At 45.8% G+C, this 20,517-nt stretch overlaps 1 protein-coding gene across 6 annotated transcripts in view; it reads right to left on the reverse strand.

Moving 5' to 3' along the window:
* Window positions 1-20,517, reverse strand: part of SLC36A4 (solute carrier family 36 member 4) — a 232,796-nt gene that overhangs the window by 171,028 nt on the left and 41,251 nt on the right. For all 6 annotated transcript variants that reach the window (XM_074984046.1, XM_074984052.1, XM_074984083.1 and 3 more), the window contains exons 2-6: window positions 20,221-20,344; window positions 19,020-19,110; window positions 17,464-17,552; window positions 9,665-9,760; window positions 8,120-8,204 (exon numbers count right to left, since the gene is read on the reverse strand). In XM_074984046.1, coding sequence (XP_074840147.1) covers window positions 8,120-8,204; window positions 9,665-9,760; window positions 17,464-17,552; window positions 19,020-19,110; window positions 20,221-20,344 — 485 coding nt within the window. The remainder of the gene's footprint in view (window positions 1-8,119; window positions 8,205-9,664; window positions 9,761-17,463; window positions 17,553-19,019; window positions 19,111-20,220; window positions 20,345-20,517) is intronic.

Here is a 20,517-nt window from a genome sequence, read left to right on the forward strand (position 1 = left end):
GCCCCCCTTCTCCTCCACCCTCGCCGGAGCTGCAGCTGCCTTTGTCCCTGCAGCAGAAGCAGCAGCCATGGGCAGCATAACAAGCTGCAAATGGCTCTTCGAGCTGCATGTGGCTCTTTGGGAGTGAGGGAGGATGTGGCAACAACTGGATGGCTGAGCTACCAGCACATTCTCCCCTCAAAAAGGAGATATGACAAAAGTATGGCTTGGCATTATTTATTAAGGACTGTCTGGTATTCCCATGCATTGCGACTCTTCAAGTATTGATTTTGTAAGTGAATTTGAAAAAAATGTCTCTTCTCTCTATTTTGGTTGCAGACCCATGCCCTAGGCTCTGGGGTAGGTAACGCCCCCCTCACTAGAGCCAACACACAGACAACATTTTTACACTCCTCTCCAGAGGGCTACCTGGGAACAGAGCTCATTTCCTTCCTTGCCTGAATCCCTCAAACAAATTATCTGTCCCAGTAACTAGTCATGGCAGGGTTATTCTGATAGGCAGCATGTCCAATTTGCTGTCTCCCCCCCAATAATGCACTTTCTCTGCAATTGTAATCTGTGCCAGCCAGCTTATTTGGTGCTTAGTGTGCCTCCTGCCCTACCCCTTTCTCCTGAGCGGGCAAGGTGCTCTCCTCAATTGCATCTGCCTTGGCATGTTTTGCATCTACTCTTTAACCTTCAGACAGGTTTTATACAGCTGGTGCCTTCAGGTCCTGGGCAGGCGTGAGGCTCTCATAACTATAATAAATAAATGTGTTTCTGTTATTATTTATTTATGTGAACAACAAGAAGTCCAGTGGCACCTTATAGACTAACAGTTATTTTGGAGCCTTAGCTTTCGTGGGCAAACACCCACTTCATCATCTGATGGAGCAGGTCTTTGCCCACGAAAGCTTACGCTCCAAAATATGTGATAGTCCATAAGGTGCCACAGGATTTCTTGCTGTTCTCAAAGATACAGACTAACATGGTTACCTCTCTGATATTTATTTACGTATTATTTTTTTCTTTTTCTATGAAATAACTACTATGAATTTATAAAGATGAGGGGGTGCAATTTTATATTCTTGCCTCAGGTGCAAAATTAGCTAGTTACAGCACTGTGCTACACTGATATAAGACCAAAAAGAAAAGGAGGCTCACACCTTACTTAGAGAAAGGGGACCATCCATGAGACATGGGTGCACCCCTACCTGGTGAAAGAACTGTATTTTGGTGTCATAGGTGAGAACTAAGGAATATGCACAAGAGGAAGGTACCAACACCATTACATCACACAAGCATATTCAGCTAACACCTGCAACACACACCAATTCAGAAATTTTAAAATTAACACACAAGCCCTTCCCCCATTCTGTATAACTAAACGGAGCTACACTAAATTTAGCCAATGGAACTGACAAACTCAGTCAGCTGAGTCCCTTTTCACCATCTGTTACCCCCAACTCATCACCACTGCTCCTTCAGACACCACACTGGGAGCTAAGCAACACAGAAGGAGATACAGGAAGATTGATCACAAGGCTTTGCAGGAGGGCAAGAGAGAAGAATGAAGCTTGTGGTGGGTGTAGGCATTGACTGAGTTTGGGGAACACAGTGCCTTTGCACCAAGATTAATGTCAATGCCGAGATACGTCGCTTCCTAGTGCTTCAACCTCAGCTGTCCAGGCCACTACAAAGTAGCATTAGAGAAGCAAAGCTTGGAAATACCAGTTCTTCAACGGCTCCGCATGGTGCTGCTGTGCCAGTGTCCTAAGGGGCCAAGACAGCAGAATCAAGGAGTCCTCCCAATGCTAATACTTTGTGTGGAGGGTGAGTATGATAGGTAAGAACATGAGGTGAGGAAATCAAGGTGGTAGCACTGGGTGCAACCCTTAGATAAGAACTAATTATTTTGTGGCGTTTAATGCTTGCATTGATGATATTTGCAACTAAGCAACTTACGTGCTTTTCCATAAAGTTCAGCTTTGGGGAAATTAAATGCATTATATATTTAAAGCAGTAACAATGTACGTCCTTTGGTGCCATCTACAGAACAGACTTCTGAAGTGCAGATATTAGTGGCTCTGTAGGAGACAGCTTCTTATCTCCCTATCACACTGTTGAAGGAAAAAACTGCAACTAAAATCAAATTAATGGAAAAGTGAAGCCTCTGAATTTTTGAAAAATTTGATTTATTTACACAGTATACTTCATATTTCCTTGTGGCTGCTTCTGTACCTAGGCTCAATCTGTTACTAGATCTGTTCCCAGGGCTAAACTCCTGGGGAGGGCAGCCAAGTATTTCTGGTGAAGATCCCCCCTGTCTGAAATAAACTAGGACCCAATTAGTGGCCTTAAAAAGTGATGCAAGACACATCTCATGAGCCTTGATTTGTACATAGCATCAGTAACTCGAAAGATGTCATTGATAGGCAGCAATGGGTCTGCTTACCTTTCTGATAGAAATTGTTTGGACTTTATACTACAATAAAGGTAATAAAAATTCACACTCAGAGGGCAGGACCAGAGAAGAAACAGATATTCTGCTGAAAATAATCTGCACACAGATTACAGTGCATTAGAATAGTAAAATACATTTTTATAATGTGGCCTCACAACTACTGAGTATCTGTTTCAGAAGCACAACCAACAGAATATTTAAGTTGCATATCCAAATATGTCGCACTTTTACAGCATCCTACATCAGAGGATCTCAGACCACTTTCCTAAACACGAACTAAGCCTCACAACCCTCCGAACAGAAAGGTAAGATCATCATCATCAACAACCATTGGCTCAGAGCCCATTGGTGTCCGATGCCTCCCTCACTACTTCCTTCCATCTTTCCCTGTCCAGTGTGGAGTGGTTTAGTTTCTGTAGACTAGCTCTGCACTAATCTACTATATCATCTACCCATTCTCTGTGGGGTCTGCCTCTCCTATTTGAACCGACCATCATACCGAATACCAGGGTCTTGATTTTTCATTCATCATTCATTCCACAGATGTGCCCAAATAGCTTTAACTTCTGTTGCATAACCTTCTGCAGCAGGTTCTCTTTCGGCTGTGGCTATATAACTCCTCACTGTGGCTCTTTTAGCTCTTCCTATATAACTCCTCATTGGTGACCTTCTGCATCCATCACATTCTCAGGATCTTTCTACACCAACTCCTCTTAAATCCCAATATCCTTCTCTTCGAAGCTTTTGTTATCACCCATCTCTCACATCCATACAATATGCTGCTGAATACACGTTTTCAAGATGCTCAGCTTCATTCCTAAGCTAATCGCTTTCCTTTCCAAGATCTTATCCATCACTTAAGTTACCTATGGATTATTTCAGCCACCAACGAGGTATAACTCAATAGCCGTTTCAAAACACATAATTGTATTACAGAATTTTCTAAGATAGGACATTTAAAACATCATGGCTGATTGAAATTGGAGGGGGTTTACAGGATAATTACCCAAGTTAAAATCTGTCATGAAACCCAGTGTTTAATGCCTCTGTTCTTTTGAAAGGACTGCGGGACCCTGTAGCAACTCAATATACAGGACCTAGCTTTGTGTCTTATTTCAGAGACAATGTTGCTTTGGATAACATGTAGGCATCCTTCAGTCTGCACAGACTATGGATCGCGCCCTTTAAAGTTTCAATTTAAGACTTCATTTACAGCGTCTATTGTGACTATAAAGACCCACACGAGAGTGACAGTCCTTGCTGCATCTCTTGCAGATGTAGTGGGTGTCTGGCAAGTCCTTATTGTGCTTTCTGTGTGCTCGCTTCTCCTCTGCTAGCTGTCTGATCTTCAACTCGCCCTTCTGAAGGCCCTTGTGTAACCCCTGCCTCCATCTGCCGCAGTCGTCTGCTAGTTCTTCCCAGTTGTCCAGCTCGATGTCTACCTCTCTGAGGTCTCTCTTGCAGACATCTTTGTAACGCAACTGGGGGCATCCGGGGGGTCTTTTACCAGAGGCTAGCTCACCATACAGGATGTCTTTTGGAATCCTTCCATTGCTCATCCTGTGGACGTGGCCAAGCCAGCGGAGTCGACGCTGCCTGAGGAGGGTGTGCATGGTTGGGATTCCAGCTTGCTCGAGGACGGCTGTGTTGGTAACTCTGTCCTTCCATGATATTCCAAGGATGCGCCTGAGGCAGCGCAAGTGGAAGACATTCAGCCTCTTTTCCTGGTGGGCATACAGGGTCCAAGTCTTGCTGCCATAAAGGAGGGTGCTGAGGATGCAGGCTCTGTAGACTTGCATTTTGGTGTGAGTGTACAGCTTGTTGTTATTCCACACTCTCTTGCTGAGTCTGGACAGAGTTGTGGCCGCTTTTCCGATCCTCCTATTTAGCTCAGTGTCCAACGACAGGGTGTCAGTGAAGGTGGACCCGAGGTAAACGTACTCATGGACAACCTCTAACATATAGTTGTCAATGCTGATTGATGGGGATTCAGCAACATCTTGACCAAGTACGTTTGTCTTCTTTAGGCTGATGGTAAGCCCAAAGTCCTTGCATGCTTTGGAGAACTGAACCAGCAGTTTTTGAAGCTGGTCTTCTGTGTGAGACACTATAGCAGCATTGTCTGCAAACAGCATGTCTCTGATGAGGACTTCTCGCACCTTAGTCTTAGCTCTCAGCCTTGCAAGGTTAAACAGTTTCCCATCAGATCTTGTGTGCAGCAAGATGCCCTCTGTTGAAGATCCAAAGGCGTGCTTCAGGAGGAGTGCAAAGAAGATCCCGAACAATGTTGGAGCAAGCACGCATCCTTGTTTGACGCCGCTCCTGATTCTGAAAGCATCCGATAATGCGCCGTCATATTGGATGGTTCCTCTCATGTTTTCATGGAATGACTGGATCATCTTGAGTAACCATGGAGGACAGCCTATCTTGTGGAGCAGTTTGAACAGACCATCCCTGCTGACCAAGTCAAAAGCCTTGGTCAAGTCGATGAAGGCTATGTAGAGTGGCTTTCTCTGCTCCCTGCACGTCTCCTGCAGCTGCCTTAGAGAGAAGACCATGTCAACGGTAGACCTCTCTGCACGGAATCCGCACTGCGATTCGGAGTACACCCTCTCAGCAATCTTCTGGAGTCTGCCAAGGATGACGCGAGTGAACAGTTTACCAGTGACGCTTAGGAGGGAGATTCCACGGTAGTTGTTGCAGTTGCTTCTGTCTCCTTTATTCTTATACAACGTTACAATGTTAGCGTCACGCATATCCTGGCATTAGGACCCACCCAGAACAAGATGGCACCTCTGAAATCCAAATCTGGTGAAGTCATCGCTGACAAAGCCAAACAGATGGAGCGCTGGGTCGAGCACTACTCCGAGCTGTACTCACGCGAGAATGTTGTGGTTGACGCAGCCCTCGATGCCGTCGAGCTCCTACCAGTAATGGATGAACTGGATCTAGAACCGACTGTGGATGAACTGAAGGCAGCCATCGACAGCACTGCAGCAGGAAAGGCCCCTGGTCAGGATGGTATACCACCAGAGGTAATCAAATGTGCCGTGGACACACTCCTGGAACCCCTGCATGAGCTGCTGTGCCTGTGCTGGAAAGAGGGTGAGGTTCCACAGGATATGCGTGACGCTAACATTGTAACGTTTTGGATAACAATTTAGCACACTTCATAAGCATACAGTGCCATTTCCTGAATGTCATCTGTAGCTCTCACGTGTCTCACTGAGGTCCCCCATCCTAGTACTGAAATGCCCCAACCTTACTTAGCTATTGGAGTCTAGTAGGATCACAACATACTGTGATAAACTTACCGCAAGGCTGGTTGTTCCTGAAGCAGATCAGTCTCATCATCTACATGCAAAGCAACCATTCCCATTTCACTGAATGATCTCTTATATTTGTTTGGAATGAGGCTTCAGACACTTGTTGTCAGGGACCATTAACCATAAACAATGCTGCCCATCTTCCTCATTTCTTTACAGAATGCCTTTCCAATTACCTAACAATTTTTTCCATCCTCTGAGATATGAGACTTACTGCTGCAGATTTCAGGAAATAAACTGGTTTGCATGTGTGCTCACATGAACTGCCTAACTACAATCTTCAGGCCCGGATATGTCTCTCTCTCTGCTTTTAGAAACTTCCTACCACTTCCTGGTGGTCACTCAATAATGAGTAGGACATTTTCATGTCACCCTCCTGTTTGTGAGTCCATTGATGGCTGATCAGCCCCATTTTGGAGCCGCAGATCTTATCACAGAAGAGGCAGGTGTTGGTAACTGTTGGAGGAGTGTAGAGGAGTTTTTGATGCTTTTTTTTCCTTCTCTGCCTCTCCTTGTCTGCACTGCAGTGGGACCTCTCAAACTGCGCCACCCTCTCATGATGATGATGACTATCTGGAGAGTAGGTTCCTAGCACTGTTTCAGACATCATCGCAAAATAGGGTTGTCTATAATACTGCAAGCCATTAACCTAACTTATGCAACCTCAGCTATGTTATTTACAAAGTTGAAATTGACATAATTAGGTCTGCTTACTGCGGTATCTCTACCACAGTAAGTCAACAGCTGGTGATCTCTGGTTGACACTGCTTACTCTTCTGGTTTTGGTAGAAAACCAAAGTCAGCAGGAAAGCACTCAGCAGTTGATTTATTGCATCTATACTAGACACTATAAACTGACCCCAGCTGGACAGATCACTGCTTGTCAATCCAGTCCATAGTGAAGAGATGCCCTATATAATAAATAACAATTGCTACATATTGAAAGCAAGGTTGGGACCAAGATCTGAATATGGAAAATAAATAAATATATCAGTGGCTCTCAAACATTTTTTTGTGGACCACTTGAAAATTGATGAGGGTCTCAGTGGACTACTTAATCATCTTTCCAAATGTTATTTGTAGTGTTAGCTAACTACTATAAAGCACTTTTGATAAATATATATAAAAGCAACCCATAAATATAATTAAAACTTTTTGTTCTACAAATAAAAGCACACAACACAGATTAAACTAATCACTAGTGGTCTCTCCCTCTGCCACAGCAGCCACAGAGCTAAGACTGGGAAGGAGGGCCTTCTCTCCTTGGCAGCCATAGACCTGGAGTTAGGGAAAGTTGCCACTTCTTTTGACCCCTTCAACCCTGCACATCCCAAACTCTCCCCACCCCTTCGCCCCTCCAACCTCTTTCCCCCACTTCATCCCACTGCCTACCATCTACCTCCCATTCCATCCAAAGCCACCACCGCCCCTGTGTATCTTCTCCAGGATCCAGACACCTAATTAATGGTGCCATGCCTGTGAGCCACTAATTTGATGGGCAGCCCTTCATTCTCTCATGAGCAGCTGCCTACGTGCACACCTGAGGGAGAACTATCTGTGGACCACGAACTGAAGCTTGCAGACCACCAGCACCTCTGGTTTATAATATAAAAAGGTACATCTAAACTACAGAGAAGATCAGCTCTGCTGTGATCAAAGTTCAATTTAGCATGTCTAGTGGGAGCATGCTAAAAATCAGACTTATAGGACACCACCAGTGGCCATGGTATTCCCACTCCCCATTAGGAGTAAGGGCAGCCAACAGGCATGCAGGCTCCTGTTGACCTCTCTTAGCCGAGACAGCGTGGAAGCCCAAATTAAGGTACGTTAACTTTAGCTACGTAATCAATGTAGTACAAATTGCATAATTTCATTCAATCTTCCCCTGTCACGTAAACCTGCCCTAAGAGTTTACAACACATTTTGGAGCAGAAATCCTAAGAGTTCATGGTACATTACTGATTTTGTGCAGGAAGAAACTATCATCTTATTGTAAAAATTGGCAGAACCCCTCTTAGCTTGCTAATAATGTTTAGCTGTGCATAAAACAATTACATTTAATGGTTAGGTTGTGAAATTAAGTGTCGAAATTTAAGAAAAAGTGGAGGTCAGTGATGTTGCAGCTGCTTACACAAGCACCGGCTTTAGCTCAACCTGCAAAGCAAGTGGATTGCTTTTTTATAAAAGTTAATCAATGGGGTATCTTCTATGTATCTTCTAAGCTTACCTTCTATGTATTCTCATTATGGGCATTATATTAATAGTACACATGACATGAATGAAGAAAGCAAATAAAGCTGGAAATGAACAGCTGCAAACAAAATCATTCCCATAAAATGCTTTTACTCACTTGTTTCACATTTTCTGCCAAGAACACAAAATAAACACTGCAAAATCCCAGCTGCGTAATCACAAGGAAAAAGTCAACGATATACCTAAGTGGGAAAAAAAAACGTGCTGAAGTTACAGTATTAACAAGGTTCTCAAACACTTAACCCATCTCCAAGTAACACACATCTAGTTCTCCTTTTTACAGTGAGGTGGAAACAGTATTTTTAAAACACCAGGTTAAATTTTAGGGCACTGAAAAGCAGGTTTTTCTGCAAATAAAACAGGATACATAAAGTCTTTAGCTAGATAACAAGATGCTGAGTTTCTCAGCATAAAAAATAGATGATTTAAAATTACATATTGTACAGAGAAAAGCAGAGATTTTTGAAAAACAAGTTTGTAGGAATATTAACAATATGTACCTATAGTCAATGTACATGGAAATCCTCTAGCAGGGAAAACACTGTGTTAAGACTATTGTTGACCAGAGAATACGAAATGCCTGATACGATCTAAATTACAAAAGTTTTAGCAATGTAAGATGACAGTTATTCTCAGTGCTTACCAATTGGGTTCAATAAGAATCAGACCTAACATCAGTCAGATGAGAATTCACAGAAACCCATCTCTCCCTTAATTTTTTCTGCATTGTTTTTGGGAGGCATATTTCATTGGCTCTGGTAGACTGAGGAAGTGTTCCAATGGAATGCTTCGTATAAAGTCCAACACATACTATAACTTTCTTTAGAGAAATTATTTTCTACAGAAGAACTTCTCTGGAAACAATTAAAATTTATAGAATGTTGTGCACCAAAGGAGTTATAATACTTTCATCCTACCTTCATTTTAAACCAAATTTCCCTATAATTGAGTTCCATTGCACTCCTATATATGAAAATATCTGAAAAATGATTTCATGTGTTATACAATAACCAAAGCATATTGCATCGCTGAAAATAGTAAGGCAAAGACATTTTCCTTGTTGAAAGACGAAATTTTTTATATATGCTCATTAAGGCAAATATTTATATTTAACCACACTAACGTTTTTGGATTTTATTATTTCACAATACCATGTGCATTATTTAGTCTGCTGTATGATAACTGTTTTACAGATAGCAAATGAAAATGATAGTTTCTCAATGGAAAAAAAAAATTCAGTGACAGGCAAGCTATTGATTTGGATACATATGTCATTTTAGTATGCATTACAGACTTTCTTAGAGTCAACCCTGATACAGATGAATGTGTTTGTGGTAAAACAGAACTGAAATCTTACATTGTTTCAATACATTAGAATGTGGAGAATGCAATCTGGTTATACCAAATTTCTGATTATGGAGTGAAACTTAAGTAAATTTTCTCCCACTGAATTTTAAAAGTAAGCTCTTGACTGTGGGAATTACCCTCTCACCCCTTCCATGCTAGATGTATTACAGTATAAAGTTTTTACTAAACACAGAAAGGAAGACCCTAAGTAATAAGGTAAAATTTTAATATTTCACAATTTATCCATTCCTTTTAATAGATCATTAAATTAAATTAAATGCTACAAGAACCTTACCTTCCCCAGGAAGCTCGTTTCTGAAGGCTGTTTAGGGGTCCTACTTCCATGGCATAACTAACTGTGTCACTATATCCTAATGAGGTCTTTTTCAACCTGAAATGAAAGAATGGAAAGAAGTCGCTGGAAAATATCAAAGCCTAAAATCAGATATATTCTGCCATAACTTGAGAATGTACTAGATCTATCAGGTCAGTTACAGCAATTCTGCAACATCATTCAGTAAGCGTAGAAGGACAGACACACTACTTAAAGTCAATCTTCCTGAAGAACACGTATGTAAGCAGTTTTAGCATTTAAGCTGTGATTCTGCTCCCCATGAAGATAATAGTGCAGGATCAGGTTTTCAAAGCACAAGTTTCTTATGGCATATCTACAAGAACATGTATAGCATGGCAAACCGGGATGCAAATCTACAGAGCCCAGCAGGCCATGCACTGTCTGTGTGGATTCTGTTGATGTGAATGAAAAGTTCTCGGTAACATCAACAGTCTATCAGTGCATAGCACACTTTATCTTTACACCCCCAGATGTCACACGGCAGATGCTCGTGTAGACATACCCTTGGGGAATTGGTCTGCAGAAGGCACGAATACAAAAGTGATGACCAGCAGCTGTAGTGGGACTTTGGGATTCTGTTGAGCGGTAAGAATCTACCACGCTTAAAAGTGAACCCATTGCCTTATCTCTATCCACAAATCCCATTTTTGAAGAAGTCAGAAATTACTGATTCATAAATTCAAATGCCAGGGGGGACTACTGTTATCATCTATTCTGACGTCCTGCATACCACAGACCAGAAGACCTCCCTAAAGTAATTTTTGTTTGAACTAGAGCATATATTTTTAGAAGTCAATTCCAAGGAATCTGAAAATCCACCATAACCCTTGATAATTTGTTCCAATGATTAATTGCCCTCACAGTCAAAAATGTATAATTTATTTCCATTCTGAATTTGTTTAGCTTCAACTTCCAGACAATGGATATCATTCTACTTTTGTCTGCTATAGTGCAGAGTCCATTATTAAAAATTTGTTCCAGATGAAGGTACTTATATAATCTGATCAAGTTGCCTCTTAACCTTCTCTTGATTAGCCGCGTCCACACGTGCCGGCTACTTCGAAGTAGCAGTGCCAACTTCGAAATAGCGCCCGTCACGGCTACAAGTGTTGGGCACTATTTCGAAGTTAACATCGACGTAAGGCGGCGAGACGTCGAAGCCGCTATCCCCATCAGGGGATGGGAATAGCGCCCTACTTCGACGTTCAACGTCTAAGTAGGGAACGTGTAGTCGTTGCTCGTCCCACAACATTGAAATAGTGGGGTCCGCCATGGCGGCCATCAGCTGAGGGGTTGAGAGATGCTCTGCCCAGCCCCTGAGCTCGATGGTCGCCGCATGCAGCAGCCCCTTAAAGCTCCCCGCCCCCTGCCTTCCTGTGCAGAAAGCTGAGAGAGCGTGCAGGCAGCAGCATTGCCACGCGGCTAGCCTGCACGCTCTTCTGAAGCCAGAAAACCCCCCCAGCGCTGCGATGGCCACCCCCCAGCCCCCTAAGCGCCCCCAGGGCACCCCCCCAAGGGGAGCCAGGGCTCGCAGGCTGGCAGCCAGGCCGCGAAGCGGCAGCGGGGCCCTCCTGGACGGAGGCTGAGCTTCGGGACCTGCTGGGGCTCTGGAGTGAGGAGGAGGTGCTCCAGGTAGTGGGGAGCAAGAGGCGGAACGTGGACGCGTTCACTCGGCTGGCCGAGGGCCTGGCCGCCCGGGGTCACCCTGCCCGCACTCCGGATCATGTACACAGTAAAGTGAAGGAGGTGCGGCAGGGTTACGCCTGGGCCCGGGATGCGGCCGGCCGATCTGGGGCTGCCCCCGTCACTTGCCCCTTTTACAGGGAGCTCAAGGCCATCCTGGGCCCCCCGGCACACCTCCTCCCCTCTGGCTACTCTTGATACCTCGGCCGACGAGCCCCAGCAGGCCCCGGAGGCAGAGTCCGCCCCGGAGGCAAGCCCCGCACCCCGGGGGCCCCCCCAGGAGCCCACCACCGGGGCACCGGAGGAGGAGGCGGAGGGGGAGTCCTCCTCCAGCGATGCCGGGCTCCGGATCGCCATCCCATCCCAGAGCTCCAGCAGGGCATCCGCCCACAGGGTGTCCCCCGACCGTGGGAGTGGACCATCAGGTATGTACCACCCCCAGTGCACACCCCCGGGGTTGAGGGGCGGGGGTAATAGACATGACCAGGACCCTCCACATACCCAGATGACCATGGCCCCAAGGACAGCAGTGGCATGTCCCTCAGAAGAGTGCATCAGCCCCTGCCCCCCAGCATGACAGTGCCATGCCCCATCCCCAGGGCTGGGGGGAGCGGAACCTCTAGGGTCCCCCGGGGGGAGGGGGTGGGACACCCATCAGCAGCAGCAGCAGCAGCAGCATCTCCCGGGGACGGGGATGGGGAACCAGCAGCAGAGGGGTGGGGGGACAAGGGCCACGGCTCGGGGCCCACACTAACGTCTGTCTCCACTCTTCTTCCCCCCCCGTGTTCTGCAGCTGCACCATCGGAAGGACCGGAGAGCGCCGGTGAGGTGTCAGGGGTCCCACACAGCCCACCGGGGCCATCACTCCAGGCCAGCCCCTCGGCGGAGGACCGACCAGCCCCACGGCAGGGACAATGGCGGACCCAGCACCACCACCCGACGGCGACGGACCCCCAGCTGCTGGCCATCCATCGTCGGCAGCTGGAGGTCACTGAGCAGCGGCTGTGGGTGGAGGAGCAGCGCCTCCAACTCCAGGAGCGGGCGCCGGCCTGGCGCCAGGAGGCATGGGGGGCCTTTATGTGGACATTCGACCGTATCACGGACTACCTGGCCCCCCATGCCACGCCGGCCGCTGCTGTGCCCGCCCTGCCTGCTCCACCCACTGCTCCGCCCACTGCTCCACCAGCTGCGCCATCCGCCGTCGCACCGCCACCCGCCACCGAGGGCCCTTCTGCCGAGGGGGACCTGGGGCCAGCTGACACCCGCCGGACATATCTACCGGTCCGCCCGGCCCCAGTCAGCCCCAGCCAGGGCTGAGGCGTGGGTTGCGGCCGCCCACCCCCAGCGCTGGACATTAGGGGGTGTGGGGCCCAGGACGTGCCCCACCCTTTGTATATATTCCCCTCAGTTTAATGTTCTTTTGTAAATAGTTTCTATATTAGACCCCTGTTGTTGTGCTGATCCCTGCCCCCCCATGTACATAGTTCTCCCCTTCCTTGTCTTCCCCTTTCATCTTATCTTATTTATAATACATATATATAATTTTGATTTTGCCTGTAAATAGTTAGTCATGATAATAATAATAACAGATATTTGATTTGACGAACAAATGTCTGGTTTTATTTGCAAGAAAAGTGGGGGGGTGCTCTTGGGTGCTCTGTGGTGTGGGCGTAGGGGCAGGGAGTGTTGTGGAGGATGGGGGGGTGGTGCAGTGGGGGGTCTGCCAGGGTTCACCCCGCGGCCTTGTCGAACTGGGCCCGCAGGGCCTCCCGGACCTAGGTCCTTTCGGGGTCCACCTGGCGACTGGGGGCAGCGGGTGGCTGCACGTCGGCCCTGCCGGCCTCCACAGCCCAGCCCTGAAAGAAGGCCTCCCCCTTGCTCTCCACCAGGCTGTAGAGGGCACTACATGCGCCCACAATCTGGGGGATGTTGGTGGGGCCCGCATCAAGGCGGGTGAGGAGACATCTCCAGCGCCCTTTGAGGCGGCCAAATGTGCGCTCCACCACCTGGTGCGCGTGGCTCAGGCGCATGTTGAAACGCTCCTGGCTGGCTGACAGATGGCCCGTGTACAGGTGCATGAGCCAGGGCCGGAGGGGGTATGCCGCATCTGTGATGACGCAGAGGGGCATGGTGGTGTCCCCCACAGGGATCTCCCGCTGGGGGATGTAGGTCCCCGCCTCCAGTTGGTGGCACAGGCCCGAGTTCCGGAATACCCGGGCGTCGTGGGTGCTGCCAGGCCAGCCCACATAAATGTCCTGGAAACGGCCCCGGCTGTCCACCAAGGCCTGGAGGACCACAGAATGGCAGCCCTTCCTGTTTAAGCAGCGTCCTCCGCTGTGCTCCGGGGCGCGGATGGGGATATGGGTCCCATCCAGAGCCCCGAAGCAATTGGGGAAGCCCAGGGTGGCAAACCCCGCGATGGCGGCATCCGGGTCCCCAAGCCTCACGAGCCTGTGGAGGAGCAGGGCGTTGATGGCACAGACGACCTGCAGGGGAAGCACATGGGACAGCACCAATGAGGGGTGTGCAGGGTGTGTGTGGCCCTCCCCTGCCAGGGCCCCCCTTCCCTCCCCTCCCCTGCCAGGGCTGCCTCCCCCTCCCTCCATGGGTCCTCTTACCTCCATGAGGACAGCCCCGACGGTGGCCTTGCCGACGCCAAACTGCTGCCCCATGGATCAGTAGCTGTCTGGAGTGGCCAGCTTCCAGACAGCGATGCCGACCCATTTCTCCACACTGAGGGCACGCTGCATGAAGGTGTCCTGGTGCCTCAGTGTGGGGGTGAGCCACTGGCATAGCTCCAGAAATGTCTGCCGGCTCACGCGAAAGTTCTGGACCCAGCAGTCGCCGTCCCACTCTCTGAGCACCAACCGCTCCCACCAGTCGGTGCTGGTGGGGTAGCTCCACAGCCGGTGGCGTATGAGGTGGGGGGGGGGGCGGGGTGCTGCAGGGTTGGGGGTTGCGTCCTCCTCCCCTGCGGGCAGCTCCTCCTCTGTGACAAGGATGTGCTCAGCTGTCTCCTGCATGGCATGGATCAGGGCGAGCACTGCTCCTACAGGGGCGGCTGTGTGGACCTCTGGCTGCTGCTGCTGCTGCTGCTGCTGCTGCTGCTGGGGGTCCATGACTGCGTCGCTCGAGGTGTGCGTGCCTATGGCTCTGCAGACCGCGTGCTGTGCAGGCTGCGTGTGTCTGGGAGGGGCCCTTTAAGGGAGCAGCTAGCTGTTGCCCCGGAAGCGCTAGTCCGCCCTGTGACCCTGTCTGCAGCTGTTCCTGGCACCCTTATTTCGATATGTGCTACTTTGGCATGTAGACGTTCCCTCACAGCGCCTATTTTGATGTGGTGCTGCCCAACGTCGACGTTGAACATCGACGGCACCAGCCCTGGAGGACGTGTAGACGTTATTCATCGAAATAGCCTATTTCGATGTTGCTACATCGAAATAAGCTATTTCGATGTAGCGTGCACATGTAGACGTAGCCATTATGATAAATAGACTGAGTGTCCAGAATCTATTAATATAGGAATGTTTTCTAATACTGTACTTCAAATCATTTTCATGCCTCATCTCTGAACTCTAATTTACCAAGAGATGAACTAAAGGCAGGAAACAGTCCCCAGAGAGAAATTGTATCCCATTAAACTGGACAAAAGCATAAGAATAAGTCTCTTATTTTGACCCATCAAATACTCATAGATGTTACTTTTCACAGGAGATAAAAAACTAGCAATTATATTCAACCACAAAACCATCCTATTCTTAACATAGAGACAGTTACCTGTCAATGAAACTGAATATTAGTTGTGCAAGTCTAAAGAGAGCCAGGTGTGAATATGAAAGAAAAATTTATGAGATACATACTCCCCCCACCAGGAGTAGGGTACTGGACTCCTCAACAGCATCATTTTAATATAATTCTTCCAAAATCTAAGTGTAAAAAAATCCAGTTCTCCCCGACTCCAACAAGACAGCAGTATTGTATTCATATCAAAACAACTGAGGGGTAATTCATATTCTCCATGTAAGTGGGGTCCTGTATAAAACGAATGCTTTTTTAAAGTTATAAAAATATATTAAGAGTGGGAAATACAGAAAATACTTCGCTCTCGCCATCTTTTTTTATTATTTTAATCAACTATGAAGTTACTCAATGCACCAAAATGCTTAGCAATGCTTTTCTGGATCTGACTAACCAGCGCAAATGCCACCTATATGGTAGTTCCATCATTGGAAAAACCCTCACTCTCTCGTGCTTTTTCTGTCAGAGCAGATACATTCCTGTCAAAGCAGATACCCCACGCTGGCCAGCTGACAGTTTTGTTCAATTAACTTTATCAACAGCCTGGATGACAAAATGGATTGTATCTTCAGCAAATCTGTGGATGACACTGAGCTAGGGGAACAGGTACAGAGGTTGGAGGGTAGCAACAGGGTACAGGGTGACCTAGATAAATTGGAGACTTGAGCCAAAAGAAATGTGATGAGGTTCAAAAAGGACAGGACGGAAAAATCCCCAGTATTGTTACAAGCTGGGGCCGACTAGCTAAGTAGCAGTGCAGCAGGAAAGGACCTGGTGATTATAGCGGATAAGAGGATGGATATGACTCAATAGTGTGCCCTTGTAGCCAAGAAGGCTAATGGCATATTGGGGTACATTAGGAGGAGCATTTCCAGCAGATCTAGAGAAGTGATTATTCCCCTCTACTTGGCACTCATGATGCCACATCTGGAGTATTGCATCCAGTTCTGAGGCCCCCACTATAGAAAGGATATGGATGTATTGGACAGGGTCCAGCACAGGGCAACAAAAAGATTAGAGTGCTGGAGTTCACGACCTATGAGGAGAGGCTGAGGGATCTGGACTTACTAGTTTGCAGAAGAGAAGCGTGAGGGGCAATTTGATAGCAGCTTTCAACTTCTGGAAGTGGGGCTCTAAAGACGACGGAGAGAGGCTGTTCTCAGTAGTGTCGGCTGGCAGAACAAGGAGCAATGGTCTCAGTTACCCAGTGGGAGGTGTAGGTTGGATATTAGGAAAAGCTAAGAGGGTGGTGAAGCACTGGAATGTGTTAGCTACAGAGGTTGTAGAATCTTCATCTCCGGAGGTTTTTAAGTCCCAGCTTGACAAATTCCTGGCTGGGATGATTTAGATAGGGTTGATACTGCTTTAGGTAAGGGACTGAACTTGATGATCTCCAAGGTACCTTCCAGCCCTAGGATTCCATGATTCTATGATTTCAGAACTTAAAATTAGGACCCTAGAGTAGCACACCTGCATTGTAACCAAAATGATCCATTTAGATTACAAAGTTGTTTTTCTCATATGCTCTAGAAAAACTGACCTGAGCTCTCATATTACTAAACACTTCTGATCTATTGGCTTTGCACAAGAAAACTGGAATGAAACCTTTTTGCAAAAATGTAAGTGCCCTTGACGATTGCCCTTGATCATTCCGTTCTCTCACTTCTTTATGGTCACTCTTCATACTGTCAAAAGGATACCATACTTTTAAAACTTTGGAGATGGTGGTGGAATTGGGCATGTTAAGCTAAAGTGAAATGTTTGTCATTTATCACACTCTGCCACTGAAACTGTTGCTTTGGGATTCCTCACAAAGTGCACGTCTCATTTTCTCTCAGCTACTCACTTTTGCTATAAGATTTCTTACTCTCTCATTTCGTTTTCTACCCTGTTTTAACCTTCTATAAGCCTCTTTTTGCCAATTTTATCTCCTTGTTATGAGGTTGCTTCCTTTTTATGGGTATGGAATTCCAAGATGAACCAGTTTAATTTAGTGCACAGGAATACTCAGGTAAACAAACTGTATCTAAGTACAATTATTGGTCCAAACATTGTAGAAAAGATGACGCCAAACAATTAAGCATCTCTGCATAACAGCAGCCTAGAAGTTATCATTGGTTGTTGCACCAATTAAGCTATCTGCACCTTCTTCCTGGGCTCTGACAGATACCTCTGCAGAGATTTAGAGCATCAAGACTTGAAATAGAGAACAATATGAGAGAATTCAGATTATATAATGTAACAGATAACTTCACATTTACCTCTGACACAGATGGTAGCTGCATCGTACTAGGATGTGCATACAGTGAACAGATATAATTCCTATAAACACAAGGCTGATTGGTCCAAGCTATATGAAGGAAGAAAGCAAGAAATAGGGTGTAAACATCCAAAACCTTGTAAGCAGTGTAATTTTTACAAAAACATTTGGTGGGGGGGAGGGTGTGTGAAGAAAATCTAAATGACATTTCACATTTTATCAAATAAGGGTCACATCCAAAAATTTTGAACACACATGGCACATGGGGGAAAAAAAACATCTCAATTCTGCAAGTCTGGTAAATGTTTTATTGCTAGTTTATTAAGGACTCATGTAGCTTTTATATCCAGGACTGGGCAAAAGCATTTGGGATGGTGGACCAAAGGGAAAGAAGCAAATACAGGTGCAGCTTTCATCCCACTATTCATAATTTCACAAAAATGCTTGCCTCAAAAATAAAATCACATAAAAAGATTGATTTTGCACAGGTTTGAGCATTGGCCTGCTAAACCCAGGGTTGTGAGTTCAGTCCTTGAGAAGGCTATTTAGGGACTGGAGCAAACAGATGTCAGAGATGGTGCTTGGTCCTGCAAAGAGGACAGGTGACTGGACTAGATGACCTCCCAAGGTCCCTTCCGGTTCTAGGAGATGTGTATCTCCATTATATATATATACATATACACATACACACACACACACACACACACACACACACACACATATGTGTGCTAAGGGTCTTTTTCATTACGAGTCAACATATTTGGTGCTGCTCAGTAGAGAAGATGATGTGGTCCCTATGCAGAGGACCTAACTACGATAATAAGAATTACAGATATGGGGAAATATAAGGACTGGCTGGAAAATTTTCATCAAAGCTACATTTTTGATAGAAAATTAGATTTTTGACTGAAAAAAATCATTTTCAGTCAGAAATGTAACATTTTGATTTGGAAATGTGACCACACTGTCTTAAGGGAGTTTTACTTTGTGCCTGGTGCTTTCGTTTTCCTCTGTGGGCCAGGGTCCCCAGCTGGAATAAAGTGGCTATGGGGTTTCCATGAACTGTCTCACCAGAACAACATGATGGAAGAACCTGATGAACTGCAGGAGGTGTAATCCAATTAAGGAGCCCAATCCAGAGAAGAGGAGGTGGTGATAAGGCACCCAGACTCCAACTCACTTACATCACTACGGCAGCATTTCTGAACAAAACATTTTTAGTATTCAATTTTTCATAGAAAGCTACGTAAAGTTTTACTGATGAGACAAAAAGCAAAATGTACATGCGCTCCTCCAATCAGCCCTAGAAAATGCAGTGCACAGATATCAAGGTTATGTAGTGAGCTGACAGCCTGTGCAGAAACCCCAGTTCCTAGTTCCCAATTCTAACTAGACTCTGGAAGACAAAACTAAGATGATGCCCTGTTCAAGTTGATATGGACATAACAGATCATATAATCAAGTTACCTAGATTTTAGTTTTATCGGTCTAAACTGCAGAGATATGATAAAGTTTTCTGTGTATCTCTTCCACATGTAAGGGGGAAGAAGCTCTTACCACAATGCCTGCATTTTTTATTGCAAGTGGGAGCCCTAGCAGCCCAGTACCAATGTTTCCCTTGAGGAGATGAGTAAGCGTTTGTACAAACCTGCAAATACAAATAATAATAGAGAGTCACAGTAGAAGCTTTGAGCAACATTTTAGATAGCTTTTCACCAATCAATACACAGAATGTGAAGATAAAATGTGTAAGCTTTGGCTGTTAAAAGATGAACAAGGCAGTCTTGTCAAAGCCAAAATAGCTAGGATGCTCCTATCAAGGTTTGGATGTGAGTTACAAGGGATTGAAGCCAGGTGTTCTCTGGGGAGTGATACTTGGCTCAATCTAATTCTTGACCTTCCCCCCAACCCCTCCACTCTCTGATTTGCTCACCTTGATTATCTTTTTCTGATTTGTCCTCCTTGCTTACTGTTTTTGGTTCTCTGTGCCTTAAATATTGAGTCTGTTCTGGTCTGGCTATGGTGTGAAGAAGTGGGTCTGTCCCACGAAAGCTCACCTAATAAACTATTTTGCTAATCTTTAAAGTACTACTTGACTGCTTTTTGCTCTGGTCTAGAATTTACTTCAACTGTTGGTCCAAAGTCTGGATTTCATCTTAATTGTGCAGCAGACTCTCCCTTAGTCTGAGAGAGGGGCAACTAAGTACAACAGCCTGATGCTGCTCCAATTTTTGCCTTAACTGTTTTAGAAGTTACGCCATTCTGAATGCCTGCAGATGCAATCATGAATCTAACAAGGAGTAACTTTAAAAAATATATCAAAGAAAACTTTTCCAGACACCGCCCCTGCCCTCTCCCCAATAAAATCTACATTCAGGTTCACTTAACTCTGTTTCCAAGGTCTTCTGGATGCTTCCAATATAACTGAAATGGTCTTAAAATAGATTAGATTTGTTTTGTAATAAGAGTTCCTGGGACCCTGAGCAACTCAACACTTCATATACAGTGCAGTCATTAAAAAGGTCTGTTTCATCACTAGTGTACAGTACTGTCAAGTTATGGAAAATGAGGTCCTATCCAAAACCACCCTACAACAGATCTTGGCTTACCAAAATGCTGTCTGGAGAGTCCCACAGCAGAATCATAAAGCTATGCTACAGTCATGAGGAAAAATCCCTTAAAAGCATAGGAATATTTCCAAAAAACAAATCAATGGTAACAAATTTAAAAGAGAATAAAATTTAAAAACAGTACATACGTAATGCCCTCTTGCTTATCAAGCTGGTAATGCTTCTCAACTGGTAACAGTTCATTTTCATGCTCATCCTCAGAGATGCTATCCAAGTTCTGTTCTCCAATTAAAGGCTTCAGTACTTCCAGATCTGTACAGAACAAGAAACTATTTCAGGACTATGATCAAATTTAGCAATAATCAATAAATGAAACAGTTAATCTTTTTCTGTAATTATTGGTCTTCAAAATGTGTTGCACATGTCCATTCCACTGTATATGTGTGCATGTCTTCTGCATATAGTTGTTGGAGATTTTTCCCTCA

The sequence above is a fragment of the Carettochelys insculpta genome, chromosome 1 (assembly GCF_033958435.1).
Source record: "Carettochelys insculpta isolate YL-2023 chromosome 1, ASM3395843v1, whole genome shotgun sequence".
NCBI lineage: Eukaryota > Metazoa > Chordata > Testudines > Carettochelyidae > Carettochelys > Carettochelys insculpta.